Here is a 23,431-nt window from a genome sequence, read left to right as displayed (position 1 = left end):
TGCTCATCGGGTCTGCCTTTAATTCAGTCATCCTTGTGATTGGAGCACTGATGGTCATCTCAATCAGAGTGACCTTTGCTGTCACCACCTGCTACCCAATCACAGGAGCTTGGAGCCGATCAATCTTGGGAAACAAACCTTTAACTGAAGCATCCACTCCATCTCATGATTTCCTGGTCTATCAGATTTTATGACATGTTCTTTAACTATTGTAGCTTAATAGACTAGCTTGGGAGCTCTTTCCTTTTACTTACTTCCGTATGTTTTTCCTCATCATTAACCTCCAGCGATCAGCACCCTATATTTGTCTGCCTAAAATTTGCTGCTAATCCATTCAGTCGTGTCTGATTCTCAGAGAGTGCCTGGACAAGTCCCTGCAGTTTTTTTGGCAAGGTTTTTCAGAAGTTGCCTCCTTCCTAGGGCTGAGAGAGAGTGACTGGCCCAAGGTCACGCAGCTAGCCATGTGCCTAAGGCGGGACTAGAACTCCCAGTCTCCTGGTTACTAGCCTGATGCCTTCACCACTACAGCAAACTGGCTCTCATACTGTGTGTGTGTGTGTCTGTGTAATAACAAAGGTACAAAGGTATGTAACTCAAAAATTGGAATTACCCCCTCATAATGGACTAAATGTCCTACAAATTTTGTTTCATTCTGATAACAAACATAACTATAGCTATTTATATTTTTCCCATACAAGATCATTGGTGGTAGAAAAGAAGGTTTTTCTGGGGGGGAAAAATTATGCTCCCAAAGTGGGAATGAATTAGTAAGCACTATTCCCTAGGACCAACCCAGGACAGCTATTTTTAAAAGCTAGAATTCAGCCTTCAGAGTGGGTTAGATAACTACTGTAGAACCCTATATTTTATTGTTATTCTGGAAATACCCACTTCTCAGTTTGTGCATTGAAAGAAAAAGCAAGTTCAAAGTAAGTTCAGATTCTAAATTTTTTGTGCTACTGTGAAAATAATCCAACTATTGGTGGATATTTCAGAAGTGTGACAATAGCAATTATGAAAAAGAGCAACAGTTTCTATTATTTCTTATGCTTATTATTTATTTCTCCCCAGGAAAACTAAAGGGTGGCCTAAATAACTGCTGGTCAGAGTCCTGATTTCTGGCCTGTTCAGAGCAGATGTGCTAGGACTAGAGTTTCTTATATTTTCAGACATCAAGGTATTTAGCTAGTTAGCTGGGAATTTGGGAAATCAGAATTCCAGCACATCTGCAGGAAAGAAAGAAAAGAAATAGGAAAGAAATATTTATGTTCAGGAAACAAAATTCTCTTCTGCTCCAGAATTATACAACTAACTACAATAGGAACTCATAAAGATTTGAGACTTGTGAAGACAAAAGACTTGTTGAAACTTTACATTTTCCATGGGTATAGTTAGCAATCTATCTTTGAGGAAACAATCAGGCATTCTCTGGAAGCTGTAGGAAATTCCATACATACAAATGGGCAACAAAGAAGGCATTTTGGATACTTTCTGTGTATGATAGTGCTGACTAGTTTGATCCTGTTCATGCTCTGCACCTGTGGAAGAAAATGCATGGCATAAAATAGCCTTATGCAAATGAGCGCCTGCTGCCTGTATGAGGAATGAATTATACAAGATACAGAGCCTTAAGGCTTAGTCCAACAAAGTGTGATGATCAATCAACCATCCATCTGCGATCTGATTGCAACAGCTTGAGGGCTTTGTATAGTGTGGTGGGTAAGAGAATAAGATGTTTTTCTGGTTCTAGTTTCTATTGCTATTAACTGTCCGGGTGGCCTTTGTGCAAGATTCTGTTCTCCCTTGTACTCCCCAAAGAGGAATATCCTGCTAAGTTGTTTCATAGGAGCTTTTAAAGATTACTGAAATGATTGTTCCTAGAACTCAACATTCCTTGTTGAGTATTGTACCCCACTCAACTTCAGCACTTGCTTTTGAGTAAACATAGGATTGTGTTGAATAATACAGTATTTTCAATGCCATACAAAATAAATATAATAGATGCACGCAGATTACATTTTATTTGGCCAGGGAGAAAAGCCCAAACTATTTAATAATTTAATTTAGCACACATATGTACATACTGATGTGCAGTTTTTTCCCCTTAAAGGGGAAAAGAAATAAGGCTGCCAAATTCTTTCAAAGAAGGAATGTTTTGGTAATCTTATTTCCTGAAATGAACTTTAAATCTGCTTGTGAATAGCAAACTGAAAGCTAGAGGTCATGCCTAGAATTGTCTGATGTTTTGCCAAAATTGCGTTGGCGGCTGTGCCACCTGAAGAGCTCTGAAAACCTGGGGTTGAGCAAGGCTAGGAGTGGTGAAAACATCAAAGAAAATTCAGTTAACTATTACCAGGCCCTGTCCTGCAAACTAAAATGCTATTAAAATTGGGTTTTAGAAAGCAGTGAGCAACTTTCAAACATTTCTGCATTAAAAAAAAATCAATGTGACAATTAACTCCTTGTCAGATTTTATAATTCTGTGTTATAAAACAATTCTGTTCACCTTGAATCTTTTTTTTTTTTACTTTACAGGTATAATTACCCACTGTATTTGTTAGATTTATATCCTGCTTTTCATTCAAGGATTCAACACAGAAAACAAGGTGCTCTGTCCTCCTTTTTCCCCCATAGCAACAGCAACCTTGGAAAGTAGGTGAGGCAGAGAAGGAGCAACTGGTCCAACACCCCTTAGTGAACTTCTGTGACTGAGGGTGGGCTACATCCTATGTCTCTCCACTCCTAGTTCAACACCTTAACCACTTAACTCAAATATATAACATCTTCTTTTCAATCAAATTATTCTGAAGACAGTTTACAAGTAACATGTTGTAGTAGTACAAACTCTATAGCAGCTGACTAGCCACTTCATGGACCTGTCCTCCAGATCACAAGGAAGCTCTGCAACTGCCTCCAATGAAGCATTTGGACAGACCGTCCTAATAAGCTGTGTCCTGGCAGTACTTATTTTCCCCCATAATGCTGCCTTCATCTCATCCCCAGTCCATAAAGGAGGCAGCCTTAAGCCAACCATGTACTAGGGTTAAAGTAGTATTTTCTCCCTTACTTTGACACAATCCAAGATAGCCAAGCTGGACAGAATCTGCTAGACATACTTATCCATCAATTTGCAAGGAAGTCTGGTGACCAAGAACAGAGGTGCTAGGGATTGGCAATGGGTATAGCAAATGTTATGCTGTAAAAGTTTGCTTCCAACTCAAGGATGAGCAGAGTACACTATAACTTAGTAATAGCAAAAGGTTCCTATGCAGAAATTTCCTCTTGAGCAAACAGTACCTCTTCCTTATTGGCCTTTCATCTTTCCACATAGGAGAGCTTTTGGGCTGGGAAAGGATTTAAGTACCAATATCATTCTTTTTTAATTCCTGAAAGTTGTTGGGTTGTTCTAGAGCTTTGAATGTGCTACATTCTACTCTTGTAGATATATATACATATACATATACATATACATGTACATATTTGTTTTAGCTTATGCCTCAGGTTTTTTTTTAAGAGAAAGGTGAAATATATATAATTCAAATATATTTTTCTGAAGTCCAGGAGTTGTTTCAGTATAAGAATAAATTCTAGCAAGGGAGCAGTCAGCCTTTCTGGACAAGTGGATATAGTTAGAATTTTAAGATCATGCCATAGAAATATTGACAAAATGGCTACCATGGGATACAGACTTATCTTCTTATAAAACAGCTTAACATAGTTGGCTCAACCGTATCTGAGCTGAAAACATCCAGATGATCACTGGATGACAGCAACAAGACAAAAAACCTCTCTAACTTTTAATGGCCAAATTAAAATCTGAATATAGGTGTGCTAATCCTATGTCCTTTCAACCAACTACTCACAAAAGAAAAGAAAACAGATTAAACATTTTGGTCCTGAGCCCTTAATGTAATCACCGTATCACTGCTAAGTCCCTTCTAGCCTTCAGAGACTGCATACAAGTAGTCCTTGCTTAACAACCATTCATTCAGTGACTGTTCGAAGTTACGGCGGCACTGAATGACAGGTAGTTACACCCAATCCCTGAAGTTATGGCTGTTACAGCACCCCCGCAGTCATGTGATCAAAGTTCGGGCACTTGGCAGCCCACCCACACTTAAACTGCAGGGGCGCTTCAACTCCCTCCATCCACCTATCTCCCCACCACCCCTACCTTTTTAGCTGCCCTGCCCTCCACCACCTCTGCCAGCCCTCGGCTCCACTGCGCCTGCCATCCCCAGCTGACCTTCGCTGCCTTCTTCCCAGTGCTAACAAGGCATGCCTGACCTGGCCCTTTGTGAGGCGACTGCTGGCCGTACCAGGCTTCTTCCTGAGGTCACATGCAGCCTTGTCGAAATTGCATGTGGCCTTCAGGCGAGGCTTTGAAGGTGGAGTCCTGGGCAGCAGGATGAGCGGAGCACAGGGCTGGCAAAAGCAGTGGAGTGCAGGCTGGCCAAAAGGGCAGAGATGGGGGGAGACAGAGAGTTGCAGAGAAGGCAGTCCCTTGCCTTACCAAGGCTCAGGGCTGGGAGGGACCAAGCTGGGAATGACTTGGATTGGGGTGGGTCCTTGCCTAATGACTGATGGGATTTGGTGGAAATTAATTAGTGGAAACAAATTAACTAGTGGATTCTCTGTTTGGTAAGCTGAACTTAGTGGGCATGGCCAGTCTTCAGACAACCATTTATGGAAAACCGGTTGCCCCCTGCCACCCTCTTCAGTCCTCCATATGCTTGCTACTTGTTCACTTAATCCACTGCTTTTATTAATCACAAGGATGATCGTGATCTGACAATTCACCTTTACGTATATATTTATCATTAACATGAAATGGTTTCTGATGATGGGAAATTAAGACTGTGGTAGCTACGTTATTATGATTTGATAAGCATTAACTCTTTCTCCCCCTTTTAGACCAAGAACAAGGTCCAAGAAGACTACGAAACATGACTTCTGATGCTAGCCACATGCTTGAAGCTGCTCTAGAACAAATGGATGATATCATTGCAGGTATTGTAAGAGTTTATTTAAAAAACCTACTAATAGTATATGTGCTGTAAAATCTATTCTGTAACTATGATAATGAAAGATGCACTATTCGGATGAATTCCCATGCATGTTTGATTGAGCCTTTCTCAAGTTATTTTTCATAATAGTTCTGTTTGCTGAGCTATTTTCATACAGATCAAAGTCAATTTCCTGCAGAGCGGAATGTACTCTGATTTGTAAGAAATCTAGTGACAACCAAAACTGAGTTTATAGGGATAAAATGATCAAGGAAAGTATATAATTTAACGCACGCACACACACAAAGTAAGTCACTGGCTGAGATGGGCGGCTATAGAAATTGACTAAATAAATAAATAAGTAAAAGTAAAGAAATAGGCTGGACATTTTCAGTGATGCACTAACCATTTAATATTGGAGCAAGAGCCTTCAGAAATTATAAACTAAGACTTATCAATTATTCTAGCATAAGAATACCAAGAGAAAGAATATTATCTTTATATAGTATAGAAGTAAGAAAAAAGCCTCCAAGTTTTAAGGCTTCAGCTTCAGGCCAAGAAAAAGTAGTGAAAATGACAGAAAAGTAGTGGTTTGTAAAATACCACTTTTAAAGTTATAACAACCTCCTCCTTCTCTTCCCCCCCCCCCACCTCCTAATTTTTAGGTCTGGCAGATATCTAGTGTTTTCTGTTCTTTTCAAGTGCATGAACTGAAAAATTGCTCAGTTAAGTTACTCTCCCAGTAATCACAGAGAACCCCAAAGACAACCAACTGCACCTCTTAGCTTCTGGAGAAGGAACACAAGTGTGCATAAGAAAGCTGATACAGTTGAGTCAGGGGATTTCTTGTAAACTAGGAGAATCTTAAAGGTTCCTATAAATACCATAGAAGCTGTCTGTGCTGTAGAAGTAATTTGGAAGTGCTTCCTGATGCAGCATTTATCCACCATTCGCTAAAGAAGGCTGCAGGCTTCTGTGTGAGCTCGAAAAAAGGTACTTCTGTTTTAAGTTTTAATGATTGCCTAAAGCAATGGCATCTTTTTTTCAGGCTCATGGAGAGGACTAGAAATACTTAGGATCCTGTACACTGGAGTTTTCAAACTTTTTCAGGCCATAGTTAAAAGGAAAAAAACAATCCTGAAATCCCTGACCAAGAGGCAAAGCTGTAGTGATAGAAAATTGGCTGCATTCAAGTGAATGTTTTTCTCCCTTAGTCTCTCACAGAACCCCATCAGGTTCTTGTGGAAGCTAGTTTGAAATAACATGTAGTAGAGAGAAGCTGTACTCATGAAAACTTTGAAGAAGTTCTTCCCAGTCTGTTTGGAAGCCTGCACACCCCTATCTTTTAGTGCAGTTGAGCCTATTACTCAGTTTTGGTAATAACTTTTTATGTGCTAACTCAAAATGGCTATCATGGGAGGTTTGCCCCTAAAATGGCTGCTACGGTCATTCAGTGAAGTAGCAAGCTTTCTTCCTGCCCCCCACTCTAGGACTTCAGGATGCTTTCTATCCTTCCATCTTCTGGGTAGGCAGATTAGGCTTAGGGTGCCCTAGGCTACCACAAGAACCAGTTTGGTGTAGTGATTAAGGCACCAGGCTAGAAACCAGGAGACCATGAGTTCCAGTGCCACTTTAGGCATGAAGCCAGCTGTGGGTGACCTTGGGCCAGTCACTTTCTCTCAGCCCCAGAAAGAAGGCGATGGCAAACCACTTCCAAAATCTTGCCAAGAAAACTGTAGGGACTTGTCCAGGGAGCCGCCAGGAGTCAACACTGAGTCAAAGGCACCCCAAAAAAGGGGGGGGGGCTACAGCAAACATGCCATTTTATTTTTCTAAGAATGCAATCCTAAAACTATCCCTAAGACTCAGTAAATTTGCTGAGGATTTATTTTTATTTTTTTTAAAAACCATGTTTTAATTGGTTAACAAAATCAAATGTTTGAACAGTAACATAATGCACGCCTTCTTTAATCATTACAATGAATTTCATAACAAATTACACTGTAACAGGGGCATGTTTAGGCAGGGCTAATGAAAATTTTACAAGGGATAGAAAAGTTTGCCTTAATATTGATTATTGCATATGCATCTGCTTTCTATTATGGGAATATCAATTTCAGGATTTTCTAATCAGTAATGACTGACAAAGTTTATGCTATTTCATTACTTTAAGTATAATTCAAAAGCCAAATTAACTTGCCAAAACTAGTTGCAGCCTTGCAATTATCCAAAACACATTCCAATACTGATAGTTATTCAAGAGTTTAGATACTGCTGAAGCATCTGGGCCAAACTGAAGTATCTTTTTTAACTAAATGTTTTTTGCTATTTTGCTATTTTAGTCAGTACCCATTCTCCTTGCAATAACTCAGCTTAAAAGCTCGATTGGATATAATCTGATTTAAAATATTAATACCCTACAGCGCAGAACATCTCCAACCCCCCCACCCCAAAAAATTACCTGTTAATTTCGAACTGGAATTATCCAGTTGATCAAGTGAATAAGGGTCAACATTATACTGTTGTCCCAACATCTCCAAAAGTCACTGTGGCTTTTGATGTAGGAATTATAGTGAAGGTATGGTTAAAAAATAGAGTCAAGCCTCTGCCATAATATCAACGTGACCGCATAATAAGCTTCTAATTATGCCCATAACTGTTATTTTACTTTATCTATTTGCTTTCTATAAAGAATGTAAAATCTAATGTATGTGCCCAGCAATAAAACTAAAAGATGGAAATGCTGAAACACCCCTGGTATGATAATTGCAATTTAGATAAAAACAAAGATGTCACCCTCCAGAAGGAAGAAAGTTCTCTTGATATAGCTATTCCCATATACTTAAGAGAATTCAAGCAACAATGGAAACCCCACATTTATGATTTTCTGTAGAAGCATTAGAGTGCATAGGATGTCTTCTGTCGTTCTAATAAAGCAAGCCAATGATTCTAATGTCAGATTAAAAATAAGAGGATGTAAAAAGCATCCTTGACACGTTCTGTGAGATATCTTGGTAGATGAGGAGGAGGTAATTCCATTTATAATAACCCTACTGAGGGAAGTACAGTATTGATCCAGTTGGTTAAAAAGGAAGAAAATCTGTGTCTCCACAGCTTATTTTGAGTAACTAAAGCTGTGTGTGTGTGTAGAATCTTAGAAAGAGCTACATTGTATTAAAAAGATCCCCCCCCCCGCTTACTATATAGATGCTATTTTTCTGACACTTGGAAAATGTTTTTTCATTAAACTTTTCAATCTATCTAACAATTGACATTGTTATGCCAATGATAGTAGATCTTAGAAGCATACATTTGTAATAAGGGCATTTTATTTTATTTTAAGCTTTGTATGTACATTTCTTTTAATTAAAGACTTTAAAGAAACTGTATAAGTAACTACAAGAGAGAGCACAATCCAGGGGTTTAAACATACAATAGAGGTTATAGCTTTCTAAATAGTGAGGACATTTTGTAAATGTAGATTAGTAATGAACTGGAAGGGGAAGAGAAGAGGAAAATAAGATGTTCTTTGGTTGCTGTTTTGTATCCATTTACATTTTTTTCTTTCTAATGTGTGTAATGTGCTTAATTTGTGTATCTTTCTGGCTACATAAGCACAAATATAAGTTAAAGTGAAATGAAATGAAATGAAATGAAATGAAAGGATTCATTTTCAGATTTCTCTTTATGCTCAGTTGGTTAAATGGGAAATGTTGAGTTAAAAATAGGCATTTCTACATATATTTGGGAGCGGGGTAGATGTGCAAGCTGAATTCCTCTAAAGGCAGACTCCTGTTTTCTTATTTTTTCTTTCCAGACAGAAAGTGAAAGGGCTGGTAGAGCAACTGCTGCAGCAATTTAGCTTAAAAATAACACAGCATCTGTTTGTGATTAGAAGATGGGATGCAAGATTATGTTCCTTCCTGTGCTGGGGCCTATTTTTCTGCACCTCCCCCCCCCCAAAAGCTACTCCTTTGGGGGGGTTTATAAGAGTCAGTTTTGGCTTAATTTTAAACTCTTCTAAATAAAATGAACTTTCAGGCAAATAAAGATTTTGTAGATAGAGCTGTCCCTCCTAAATTGACAACACTGGATAGCAGTTTTCTCCTTCAGTGCAAAGAGTGATTAGAAGACCAACCATTACTGACTCAGTAAAGATAAATGGATGTAGCTAGAAACATCTTTAGCTTCATCTTTTAATTTCAAGGAACTCATATTCTGAAATATGATGCTGTATTTATAAAGTATTCCTAATCTAAAATACCTTCCTCATTGTGGAAACTAAAAATAATCAGTCAGGTAGAGAGAGAGAGAGCCTCCCCATGATTCATTAAGCAGCAGTTTAAACTTTTTAAAAATGTACATACATTTTAAAAACTTCAAATGGTGAGTGTCCCTAAAAATGGTCTTTTGCAGAATAGAGTTTGTCTCTTTAAGATGCTCCAAATGCTTGGGCACCTCAAACAACATGTATTATGTTGATGGTTCAGATACATTATTCTTATATGGAACATTGTATTGTTTGGACATGCTTACTGAAGTAAGGTGATGTAATTATTAAAGAGCTCCCCCCCCAGTTTCCAGCACCTCTGTGCGTCTTTTGATAATCAGCTATGGAACAGGGGGATATGTTCCAGAATGGGAAATGCCCAAGGGTTCTATGGGGAATGAGAGGCCAGCACAATCAGTCCACCACTTCTCCCAGGGTTACAGATCCATTCATTTATGACCTGGAAGAGTTGTTTCTATTCATTGTAAATGCAAGGTCTTGGCTGATCTCAAAAAACTGAGTAGGGTCTCTTTGGATGAGGCAAGGAGATCCCAGGGCTATAGGCTTGCCTTGGAAGTTAGAAAAAAGGCAACAGTAAATGCTTCTGTAATGTTCCTAAGAAAACAGCATGGATGAGTCTACAGTATGTAGTCAGCAGGAGCTGAGCTTGACTTTTAAAAGATTTTATGCAAGTTTAATCAGCTGTTAGGCTATCTTTAATGATAGTGCTATTATCTGAAAATGAAACAGGTTTATTTTTTTAAGGATAGAATTGTTACACAGAAAGTTAGAACAGTCAGTGAAAAATGCCCTGTAAATATTGTAAATAAAAATCTTTATAAAGGTTGAAATGTATGTTTTGCCTAGAAGATAATTTTGATCTGAATTGATTGGTACTTGCCAATGAAAAATATATAGTGTAGACAAATAATAAGCACCCACAGGTTAATTCATTGACATAGTTCTCTTGGTTGAGAAGAACTGAATAGCACACATTCCCTTCCCTTCTGTGAGTTTCACACTGCACGGAGGTTCTATATATCTCATCACATATGAGAAAAATGCCTGTCCAAGCTTTGTGTAGTTGCTAAAGACTACACTGCTGCCTTTGTATCCCACTGTCAGTTTTCCATAGGCATCTGGTTGGTTGATCATTACAGGTAGTTCTTGCTTAATGACCATAAGTGGGACTGGCAACTCCATCACTAAATGATGTGGTTGTTAAGTGAGACATCACATAACCACGACTGAGTTACAACTTAACTTCTGCCACAGTCATTAAGCGAATCACCCTGGTCATTAGTGAGTCATCACATGACCACAACTTGCAATTTTACTGCCAGCTTCTCCATTGGCTCTGCTTGTTGGAAGCTGGCTGTGAAGCACACAAATGGTGATCCCCTGACCACAGAGTGGTGCAACAGTCATAAATGCCCGCCGGGTGCGAAGTGCCTTAATCTCAATCACATGACGGGGGGGGGGTGCTGCTGCAATGGTAGTTAAGTACGAGGACCAGTCGTAAAGTTACTTTTTCACTGCCACTGTCACTTAGAACAGTCGCTAAACAGGGAAGTTGTTAAGTCAGGACTACCTGAACTTCAGGGAAGTTGTTAAGTGAGGACTACAGGATGTCTGGTTAGATGAACCTTTTGGGGTCATTTGGTATCTTTCACAAATAAAGTTTAAACGAAGTGCTTTGTTGGCATGGACCAAACATTCCCTGACAAAGAAGCAAAGTTTTTACATGTGTGAAAAAGTCAGGGTTTGCTATATTAAAATAGATTTCAAGGATGAGACTTGGTTATCTATTTTTGAAAAGTCACTGTTCTAAAATGAGAAGATGATGGAATATGTTACCATATGGTCTAGATTTAATAAAAGAATTGAAGTGACTTTGTATCATTATCTATACCTACTATACGGATCTATGTTCTGTTAATTAGTCTTCTTTTTGCCACATACAGTTTATTTTAATCATTATACAGTAATATGTTTACTTTCCTCACTGTATAATTACCTTTTTTTGGTGCAGGGTTTTTTTCTGTACTTCACTATTAAAAAAAAATTAAAACCCCACTGAAAAACAAATTTAATTGTATTGTTCTGATGATAGTGAAATATATGTACCTTTAGGTTTTGTCAAAAATATTTATCAGATGCTTTCACTCATTTGTCCCTGAAAAGACAGTGACATCTAATGGTTGTTCAAAGTAATTTCAAGTAACCAGTGTTTTTTTTTAATTATTATTTTATCATCACACTGTCCCACTGTGTTCTTGGCATGACTGCATGAAAATTACTGCTAGTTATGCTCAGGTTAATGAAAATAAATTTGAATACTTATTTTAACTTACAGATGGGATATGTGCAAATTAATGAAAAGCTTTCCTGTTTGAGCAAGTACCTTCTGCATGCCCAGTGCTGCTTAAAAGTTTGTGACCTCTTTTGAATTTTCAATATTTCTGCATAAATGTGACCTAAAATGTAATCAAGTCCTACAACTTTATCTAGTTGGAGATAAATACAACTTTATCTAGTTGTAGAGAACCCAATTAAACAAATGAGTCAAAACATTATACTTGTTCATTTATTTATTGAGGAAAATTATCCAAAGCTACATATTTGTGTGTGGCAAAAGTATGCAAACCTTTGCTTTCAGTATCCTGTGTGCCCCCTTGGGCAGCAATATCTGCAGCTAACATTTCTGATAACTGTTGATCAGTCCTGCACATCGGCTTGGAGGAATTTAGCCCATTCCTCCTTACAGAACAGCTTCAGCTCAGGGATGTTGGTGGGCTTCCTCGCATGAACTGCCTGCTTCAGGTCCCTCCACAACATTTCTATAGGATTATGGTCAGGACTTTGACTTGGCCGTTCCAGAACATTAACTTTCTTCCTTGATCATTCTTTGGTCATACGACCTGTGTATTTTGGGTTGTTGGCTTGCTGCATGCCCCACTTTTTCTTGAGCTTCAATTCAGAGAGAGATACTCTGACATATTCCTGTAGAATTTGCTGGTACAATTCAGAATTCACAGTTCCATCAATGATAGCAAGATGTCCTGGTCCAGAAGCAGCAAAGCATGCTCAAACCATGATACTACTCAAGGTGCTGGGCTAGAAACCAGGAGACTGTGAGTTCTAGTCCCGCCTCAGGCATGAAAGCCAGCTGGGTGACCTTGGGCCAGTCACTCTCTCTCAACCCAGCTCACCTCACAGGGTTGTTGTTGTGGGGTAAATAGGAGGAGGAAGGACTATTAGGCATGTTCACCACCTTGAGTTATTTATAAAAATAATAAAGGCAGGATATAAATAAATAAATAAATAAGATAATACGTATAATGTTTTTGACTCGTTTGTTTAATTGGTTCTCTTTATCTCGTTGTAGGACTTGTGTGGAAAACAGATCACAGTTTAGGTCATATTTATGCAGAAATACTGAAAATTCAAAAGGGTTCACAAATGTTTAAGCACCACTGTATATGAATGCTTTCATGAACTTTGTAAATATTGGTATTGCTTATTTTGGGAATTTGATTGATACACTCAGTGGTGTACTGCAAAGCGATCGTACCAGCTCACAAGAGTCAATTATTAAATTTTCAGGAATTTTGCAAGTTGGTTGAGAGCAGAGCTGAGCCGTAACATCTAGCATGCCAATCAGCTGTTTAGTGGCTTGTGGCCTGGCAGTGGCAGCAATGGAGTCGGCAGAGCTGGTTGTTATACATTTAATAGCACACCACTGGATATACTCCATTTGTCATTTAATGTTATTTTTCTGCATTTTTATTATTTTTCTGTTTTAATGGGTGATCATTCCATTGTTTCTTCTATGGACGGGAATGGATTGTTACTTTTTTTTGCCAATGTGGATTCAGTGATGAACTGGTATATTTTCATGAATTAATTTAGCTATGGAATAGTATTTGTTTTAATAAAACTGATTTAACACAGAACCTGTAAATTTTGTTTATTGCATAACACAGCTGTATTCAAGGCATGCATACCGTATAATAAGTGCATACTGTATAATAATAGTGTACACATGCATACTGTATAATAGAATAATGCCAAAAGAAAATGGCAAAGAACTACCTCTAAAAACATCAAGGGTCCCCTGCAGGGTATCTGACAGGTTTTTGTAACTGGACCTTGTAGAAATGTACATCTTTTTATCAATGTATTTGTGGTTTTGTCTGTAACTGATTGGCATGCCATGATAAATTAAAATCAAATATTCTAAGAAGTCTAGTCAATTGGGATACAGTTGAACTTAAAAGAAGGATAAAGATTACATCAAGGAGGGAGGAGTGTTTTCGATACATGAAATGCATAAGGGTTTTCCAATACATAAAAAAGTAACCAGTTGCCTTTCATCTGGCTCTTCAGCTTTTTCTTTAACTCTTTCTCTGTTAACTCTGTTGTTCGTTTTTAGGTACCAAAGCAGCTGCAGAATATACCAATGGTGTCTATGACATGGTGTCACCTGCTCAATCAGTGTATTTTGGCACACTTCAAATCCTGCATCTCTTGGAAGATTTGAAGTTAGCATTGGAAACGCTCAAGGATCCTCAAGAGAAAGAAGCTTTGTGGAACCAAGTGCCGGGGGCTACAGCAGCTTGCATACATGACTGGCTGGAGGAACATCTGGTAAGTAAAAGGGGAAAAAAAATGTATATATTGTATTGTTAGGAGAGTATCAACTCCTATTTCTGTAGTATTTTTGCTCTGAAGCATCAGAAACAGCCATGTAACCAGCCTCTTAAGAGTTGTTTTATATAGGAAATACTACTTTGCTAAAAAGCCAGTGGTTAGCACAGTGGTTCTCCTTGCATCTGGCTTAGATGGTTCCAGTGTTAGGATTTCAACTAGCTGGGCTGGAAAAGATCCTGCCAAAGGACTGCATCCAATTTAGCAACAGATCTGAGATTTTCACTTGGGTGGACCACGTTAACTTGAAAAGTATGTAGATGGTATGTTTGGAGTTCAGTAAGGAGACAGTGTGTCTGTTTTTATGACATTGACAGCTACAGAAATCTTCACTGCTTAATGCTTATTTCGGTACAGTTCCTCTCCTCAAACCTTGTTCCTTCCAATCATGCTTACTCCCAGTATCAGAGCCTTGTTAAAGGGAGAGGAACATTCAGGATCTCCTGCAAAAGACATGAGATTTCTGTCTTCTTCAACTAGGCACCCTTTCTACTCTTAAAATCAATCAATTTTCTAAGTGACTTGCCACAAATTAGGCTGAACTTTAAACCCACAAATCTGCAATCAGCATATCTAATTTGTTCAGATTATTTTAAAAAAAGCTATCACAGACTAGGTAGATGGATTGGTTGCCTGGGATATTTGGTATTTTTTAAAGTATGGGTAGAAATTTGAACTAGTGCAGGATATGAGACAGATTTTGTTCACTGCCAGGCCACATTAAAAAAGCAGTTTTATGAACTTGTCCTCCACATTGATAGGGAACTTGGTCTGCAAGAGAAATTTGAAAGGTAGTACAGTATGTATTGGTGTTTTGAAACAAGTTAACATGTGCTACAGCTTTGGAATACTTTCAGCTGGTTAGATAGCCAAGGGCCCCAGTTTCAAGCGCAGGAATAGTGTTTCACAATCCTTCTTAGTGCTTTTCCCGCGCTATGGCAGGGTCCGCTTGTCGGCATATCCGTCTCCATTTGGCTCAGTCCAAGGCATCTTCAGGGGTGACGTTCACGCATTCCATGTCCTCCTTAATGTTCACAATTAAGACTGTAATACTGAGAACTCGTGGCTCTTGCACATTTCAAAACACCTTAAGTCTTTTTGAATAGATTTATGAGTACAAAAGAGTTTCTGATCTGCAGCGTGCACTTCCTTAGAAATTGCTAAAAGGTACATACCTTGTTTTGTTTTGTTTTGTTTTGAGAATTACAACTATCTTCTTGAGCCATAAATCTGAAGGGCTTTGATTGTGGTTATAATTCTGTACTTCCTTTGTAGTCATGCTAATATTAATGATAGGTATAGAGCAAGGAAATTGTATTATTCCATTTGACATCTGATTTGTTGCTCTGGAATAAGCTTGCAAGGAAATGAATGTGTTGTCAGCTAGTAGTACTTTCCTGTACAGGAAATTGTCCAAAAGGAGAAGCTATATTTTTTTCCTAATTAATATTTGTCATACTATTTTTATGCTATCACTAGCTGAATTGATCTGAATGAACTGTCTAAAGAGTATATATTTTCAGATATTTATTTAGGTTTATTCGCAATATCTGACTTGTACAAATACTGTATGTATGGATGAAAATCATAACATTAGGAAACACTAAGGAACATATGGGTTGGTTCCACTGGTTTCCTTCAGAATTTAATGCAAAGTAGTGTTCAGAGTACTAACGTAAACATAAATCAACTATGAACTTTATACTGTTCTCTTTTTTATTAAAGTATTTTAAACTTGATTTGAAATATGGCCACTTTAAAATCCTATATTAGGTTGGTCAGGCAGAATAAAGAAATCTTAATTTATTATACTTAACATTGTCCTCCTGCAGTAAGGCTCCCTTAGGGACTTCTTCAAGATGAAAGGCTTTGCATTGTTCTGATATATCTGCTCTATGTCATATGAGCAACACTCAGCTCTCAACATTTTATGGGAAAGATTATTAGGAAGCTCCAGAACTGGTTACAAAGAATAGACATTGCTAACTTTGCATTCCCATTAAGAAATTAATTTCAGGGTGGAGCAGTGGCTTTTGAGTTGCATTTATGAGCTTGTTTCCAGTAAAATACATTAGTGGCAGAAGCTTTCCTAACACTTCCCCATCATTAACTTTTTTCTCTTATTCTTTCAGTGTTGCCACATTGTAAATCACAGTCTGTTTACATGAGACATCACAGCTGAACTACCTTAGAATGGGTCTTAGAGTTATCTGCAGTGTTTGCAACAGATTTAATTCATGTTTTGTGAAATCTTTGGCACGGTCTTCCAATTCACTAGTAACTTAACATTCAAGATTTTGAAATTTTGAAATGTTTCATATACCCGTAGAAAGACTAATCCATTACTTTATAATAATATAGCTAGAATTATAAAGCTTGCATGATATATTTTATTAGTTGCCTTACTTTGCTCTAGCTGTGTGCAAAGTTATGTTCCAAAGCCATACATTTAGACTATCATTATTGGAAATCATTTGGTCCCCAAGTAGGAAATTAAATAACAGGATGATAGCAGAAGAATGTTTACTTGCTCTACAAATAAGCTTTTGTATGTAACAGTTATCTTCTTTTTCCCCTGGCCTAAGTTAATAAGCTGATTTCTGGGCACTAGTTTAAAATACCTTGAAATACTCAGGGATATGTACCCCAGATGTTCTCCATCAATCAAGTTGGTCTCCTCCTATTGCTTTACAAACAAACCTGAAATAAAATGTTTTTTTTTTCCTACCAGCTATATCAATCCCACAGAGAAGTGATATAAAGACAGTAAAATGAGATTTTGTAATATGGGTAATACTGTCACCCATGAGCCTTTCAAATGTGACTATAAGTTTACAGTGACTCAAAAATGTTTAGGTAGTAAGTGATCAACAGAATTTGAGGTCAAAGTTTATGGTTGCAGTCCTAGTGCTCTCTAAAGTCCAACAGCCTGATTACCACCCCCTTTTTGTCAACCTTATAAATATTAAGCATTTCAGTGGATATCTTTAGCAAATATTATCATTGGATGATTGCATTTCTAATATTAATGGTAAAAGATAAGTAATGCAGTTGTCACTAACCTGTTAATGACATGTTCTGGTCTTAGTTTCTGGGTTTTTTTTTTCTTCTGAGTTAAATATTTTGATTTGAGTATGGAAAAATTGAGTGTAGAGGAGATGCAGGCAATCTTTTTGCAGCTAGGGTCTCTATTCCTATTCCTATTTACTTTTCTGCAGGATACAAGGTGTAAGGCAGTGATTCTTTAATATTAACTTGAGGTACCAAGGTCTGAAATTTGTCTCATTTCCTCCCCCTGCTTTTCTTTAGTGTGGATGTGTTTTATAACTTCATTAAGATTTTGTGTATTTTCTGCTGAAAATCAGTGGGAAATTATGCCACTATCATCTGGCAGCTTTTGCTGGTACAGTTTTGGTGCAGAAAAAAAAAAACTGGGAGACAACTTGCAGTCCATCTGTTCCTGGTATAGAAGGAGTATGTTGTAGAGTCCTTGGTGCTCTCTGAGCCTTGTTGTTTTCTTGCAGAAGTTTCATTGCCAGACTTGGCAACATCTTCAGTGCAAAGATGGAGTGGGCCTTGCTCTCAGTTTATATACTATGGCTTGCCCTGCTTGTGTTGGTAGGGGTGTTGCCAAAAGACCAGTACATTCCCTTGCCAGCAGTCAACACCCAGATATGCAAAAATCAACACTAGGATTAACACCAGGTGAACCATCAAACAGCACAATACACCCTAATCATGAAATATTAACTCAGGCAATCAACCAAGCAGCAAACAACAGCCCAATCAAAGAACTCCCAAGGAGAGAACAATACCCCTACCAACACAAGCAGGACAAGCCACAGTATATAAACTGAGAGCAAGGCCCACTCCCTCTTCACACTGAAGATGTTGCCTAGTCTGGCAATGAAACATCTGCAAGAAAACAACAAGGCTCAGAGAGTACCAAGGACTCCACAGTTCAACCCTGAGCTACAAATATTAATTATGAACAGTTAGACTCCTCTGAATCAAATTACTTCAAGATAATTTAAAATGTGTATTTATTACATATTGTATACATATTATACACTTCAACAATTCAACAGACTGTTTTCAAAATATGCTTTTAAAAAGATCCTTATTGAAATAAAGTTTCAAGGGAGAAGTACAAGCAAAGGCCAACTACTAGGTTTGTTTAACTGAACACATACCTTGTAGATGACTTTTAATTCTTATTGAAATCCCTGACTTCATTTTTCAAAGCCCTTAACAGTAGTTTTCTTGTGTGGGGTATGCTAAATCTTCTATGTCACTTCCCTTTCGATTAATTGCTGATTTTTTAAATCTGTTTTGAACATTATATGCTGCCCAAGGTCATTTTGCATTGGGCAGCCTTTATAGATTAAATAAATAAAGTTATTATGAAGGCATGAGTTACTGTCAGAAGAACATCTGTATCCAGATAGAGTCATAATTGGCACACCAGCCAAAGCTGGGTCAAGGCCATGCTTCTATCTCTTGCTTAAGTAAGAGTTCTGGAGAAACTCAAAGTCATGAAGCACCTCTTTTGGAGTGAACGCAGACAGAGTTACTCTCAGGACCAATGTTGGGATGCCTGAATGTTTACTGACAAACAGCAACTCTGGTTTTACCCCATCCAGATCCTCACATCCTCTAGGCACCAGTTCAGGGCTTCCACAGACTCCCTGGGGTAGGGTGATGTATAATGGAAAGGTTATTGTATTTTTGTTTCTATCAATTACATAAATCAGTGGCTTTATTTCCATTGCTACTTAAGTTTTACTTATAAGCAGTGCATCTGTTTTAATCATCTTTAAATTTTAGAACCATCATCTTGCTGTTAACATATGATACATGACTTTAATTTTATGAATGTTGATGCTGCCTTGTGTTCCATTACATAATATCAGCAAATGGAAACTATTATGGAGACTATGGCAAGAAGGAATATTTGAGTATGTATAATTCCCATCCCACTTATACAATTTTCTGAGTGAATTTTGGTTGGAATATATATAGAGGGGGCAGGGAGATCTCCCAGAAGGATTACAGAGCTGGAAATGAACTGTGTAATTGTTATACAAATCTTATACTGAGTGCTAAAAAGGTAATATATCATAGAAATTCAAGTTGGCTGGTTTGGTGTCTATGATCATTCTGAACTGAAAGATGTAAAATGCACAGATGATGCAGGATCTATTTTTCTGAAGAAAATAATTTACGATTGCAGCTACAGTTTAGTGTTACGGAGCTATTAAACTTCAAAACTGCAAACACAGAATCAGCAATGAGGCAAAATGATGGCTGAAGAAAGAAGGGAGGTTTTTCATTTTCTCCCCTCTTTAGCTGTAAATTCATTCTCTCACGGGATAAAACCTTGATAGAATATGGGAAAGGTAGTTCTCCTGAGAAGCCTTAGAATTGCACCCAGAATGTGTCTGTCAATAATGGAGATGAAAGAGCAAAACAAAAAAGTTCCTCTTTTCTTTTCATTCTTCACTTTATAGCTGAGTAACAAAAAAGTGAATCATCTTTCAAGGAATTAGAAGTGGCAAAGGAGGGCTTTGGGGAATTGGTGAAGCTGATAGTTGTATTTTACCCTGTATTTTATCCTGGATTGGCCAGAAAAATTATCTGAGTTATTTCCATTTTTAAACATGTGTTAAATTACTTTGTCATCTGAACTCAATTGCCTTCAGTCATATTGTCATGGTAATATTACAGTTACTAGGCTGGAAAAAAAAGCAAAAAAATGGAATGAACTTTGTAATTCAGGATGGTGATTGGTACCGAAATGGTAACAACATTTAAGTTAAACTTTTTCTATTTCCTGAGGTTATTGTTTTTCCTCCTGAAAGAGTTTTTTGAAAGGCAATTACTTTTATTTATTTATTTATAAGTAAGTGTAGTGATGGTTCAACAATTAGTTGGCAATCCTCCCATTGTGCCTGCAGGTAAAAAAAAAATTGTTTGTTCCAGGTCATGTTAAGGCAGGCAGACACCTTGAACTTGGATTTGATACTGTTTCAATTCATGTAAAATTAATTGCAGATTTAGATTACTGTCAAATTTCACATCTGGTTGGTGCTTAATTTGCTATGTTGGGTCATGTAAACCCCAAGTGGAGCTGTTGCTACCTGATTATCTATCTATCTATCTATCTATCTATCTATCTATCTATCTATCTATCTATCTATCTGTATTTGTTTAATGGTCAAGCCTGTATTGAATTTGTCCTCAGAAAATTGAAAGGATGATAAAAGGACCCTGGGTACATATAGTTACAGTACAAGGATTAACTAGTAGTGTATGTATATCTTGCTGTTTGACAGTGGGTTCTGTGGTCCTTAAAGAAGTTTCATCTTCAATATGCATGCATGGCTTTGCTGTAGGTGGTCGATATTGTATGGAATAAGATGTTCTTAGGACAGTTGCAGTGCATGCTTCTAAGTTTTAAGATTTATGAATCACTGAAGAATAGTTGAAGAGTTACCTTCTGTTTTAAATTTGGAAGCAGATTTAAGGCTGGCCTGTATCTGGCCAAGGAAATCATCTCCAAAATTTGAGAAAAATTTATCCTACCTAGTGTAGTTCATAGTAGCAATAGACAAACTAAATATGTGTTGAGATAAATTCATCTTTCAGTGTATTCAATTTTAATGAGCAATCAAGATCTTACACATTCTAATGACTAATAAGGTAATAATAGAGGAGTTGGTAATTTAAAAAAAAGTTTTTTTCTGAAATAAGTATTACTTGCAAGACTATAGCTGTCTAGGAGTTCAGTTTTTAAACTCCAGTATTCTCAAAGGACGCTCATTTGAAAGAACTTCTTACCATCCCAGAAGATGGCAGTGGCAATTCACGTGAGTGCTGTTGCCAAGAGAAGTGCTTGGTTATGTCCTTGTAGACAGCAGGAGTCAAGCTCAACTGATCTTTATCTTTTATCTTATTATTTTAAGCCTCAAAACAGCTTGGCTCAACAGCCTCATATCAGCATAACAACTGTCACCCAAAGAGCAAACATGAAGATAATTGAAACATGCTCTAAGAACGAGTTTGTGTTAATAATGCTATTAATAATAAGCAAACTAATTTATGGTGATTCTTCATAGTTACTTTTTGGAAGCCTATCAGATAGAAAGATGGCAATCTAGGGAATCAGGTTAGGGCTGGGGGTTTTTTTCCATTTTCTCCTATGGAGAGCACTCTTTCTGAATGAAACTTGAATGGTGGAGTCAGAACCTGAAAACTGAAAAAAATATGTTCACAATGCCGTGTTATCGTTGGTGGAGGGTTGTCATATATACTGGCTTGAACATGACATAAACGTGGGGAAAGGCACAGAATTGCAAAGGAGCAGGAAACTAATGCCACCTGATGATGCTGGAGAGAGAGGAGACAGATAACAGAAAACAGACTGTTACCTTTCTTTTGGTGTGAAGGGAGGCAGTATATAGGCACAATAAATGCCGTTGCTTATGATACGTGTTGTTAGTATCTGTAATTAGGGCAGGTTAGAGTCCTGTTAGAATGTAGAGGTGGCGGGATAGCCATAGTAAGGTCATCCATAATAAAGTCAGTTGTTACATTCTGGCTGTAAAGGTCATTGCATGATTTACATTGCCTTCTTTATCATTCTATGTAACATTTGGGGGGTGCTATATAATCCATAACCTTGCTTAGTTTGGAGATCTTTTGCATTCTTTTGGCTGAGAGCCCAGCAATCACTGTAATAGTGCATGCCAATAAAAGATACTTTTTTGCATTGATCTACAAACACTTTGGTTCCTTATTGGAATGGACATTTTTTCCACGACGTCCCATTGTTCCTTTTATGGCACAGAATGGAGGAGGGTTTCCATCTCTATATAATCTCATGTATTACGTACATGAAAAGGTTAAAGCTGGAATAACTAAGGCTACTCCCTTTGGGACCATCCATGTTCATTACCCACAGTATTATTTCCAGCAGTTCTACAATAGCCTTTCTAAATTGGGGCTCCGCGTGAGTCATGGTTGAAAAAAATAGTCATTTTTTGAACTTTCTGAGACCTGTCAATTCAGGCTGTGTTGTCATCAGTATGCTGATGATACTCAGCTTTACATCTAACTGGGGCAAGAGGATTTTGCTACAGTGACTCATGCTTTTGTCTCCACTTGCAATGTGTTCTACATGGGCCTGCCTTTAAAGATCACTCAGAAGCATCATTTGATCCAAAATTCAGTGGCCTGTCTATTAACTGACAGTCAGCTGTGGGAAAAAATACATCTGGGCCACAGGATCTGCATTGGCTTTCTGTTGGCTTCTGGTTGCAATTGAAAGTGCTGGTGTTAAGCTACAAAGCCCTCTATGGGTTGGCACCAGGCTACTTTCAGGATCACATTCCTCCACTAGAATCAACCTGGCAGTAGCAACACCAGCCTTCTGGAATGGCCTCCCACTGAAACGTAGATTAGCCCCAACTTTATCCCCCTTCCAGAAGCAGGGGAAGAGAAAGCTCTTCCAGAATACATCTGGGACTTGACTCCTGTTTTTTTGTTTTTTTCAGTTTCTGTGTTTCAGGTTTTGTATGATTTTAACTGAACCATGCATGTTTTAATGATTTATTATTATTATTATTATTATTATTATTATTATCCCCATGAAACCACTGTGGAGTTGTAGAAATGTAATAAATAAATACCAAGACAGAAACCAATTTGCTCCTTTTCCACTGAGGCTGTTCATGGTTGTTTTTATGAAGTTTGCATATTTAACTTTTTTATGCCATGGAATTTAAGAAGCATACATGGAATACCTGGTTGTCCTTCATTCACAAGGAATATTCTGTTTCCATGTTAAGTTGGTTCACCTAGGACTTACCTTACGGGCTCAATTTGCCCTGTTCTAAGCTCTGAGCGCAGAGTACGGAGGGGAACACTTCCTTCCATATGAAACTCCTCTTTAGTGTATACGTAAATATACATGTAGTATACACATAAATGTACATGTAGTGTACACATACGCCTGCATATATCTTCCTGAACACGTATTTGCTCAATTAATTACCAAAAGGTCTCTTCTAAAATTAACCCCTTGTGGCAAGATATAGGTGGTGTTCTGTTAGAACATTCATTCTGTACAATTTATTTCCTAAGCAAGTTCATCAAGTAGTTTCCTTTGGCTGCTAAAAACTCCAGTAAATTCCTTGTTAGTTCTACAGAAAAATTAAAAATGTTCAGTTGTGTTTTACTATTGCTTTTCTTTCTGGGTGGATTCTAATTTCTAGATGGATTGCTCCTGATGTTTGATTGTGATATTATTACAGTGTTGATGTTAATGTGTGTGTTTTAAAAAAAAAAATACATTGGGAAATGTCTGAAAGACTCATCAGAACAGAATTTTCAAAGCCATTATAAGAGAAACTAAAAAGAGGCATTAAAACGAAATCAATGAAGG

At 37.7% G+C, this 23,431-nt stretch overlaps 1 protein-coding gene across 2 annotated transcripts in view; it reads left to right on the top strand.

Annotated features, from left to right (window-relative positions):
• The window catches only part of PPFIBP2 (PPFIA binding protein 2), a 116,396-nt gene that overhangs the window by 22,751 nt on the left and 70,214 nt on the right, over positions 1-23,431 (top strand). For both annotated transcript variants that reach the window (XM_063289493.1, XM_063289495.1), the window contains exons 2-3: positions 4,915-5,010; positions 13,712-13,926. In XM_063289493.1, the coding sequence (XP_063145563.1) occupies positions 4,947-5,010; positions 13,712-13,926 (279 nt within the window). In that variant the 5' untranslated portion in view covers positions 4,915-4,946. The remainder of the gene's footprint in view (positions 1-4,914; positions 5,011-13,711; positions 13,927-23,431) is intronic.

The sequence above is a fragment of the Candoia aspera genome, chromosome 1 (genome assembly GCF_035149785.1).
Source record: "Candoia aspera isolate rCanAsp1 chromosome 1, rCanAsp1.hap2, whole genome shotgun sequence".
Classification (NCBI taxonomy): domain Eukaryota; kingdom Metazoa; phylum Chordata; class Lepidosauria; order Squamata; family Boidae; genus Candoia; species Candoia aspera.
Note: the sequence above shows the minus strand (reverse complement) of the source record. Positions and strands in the feature narration are given on the sequence as shown.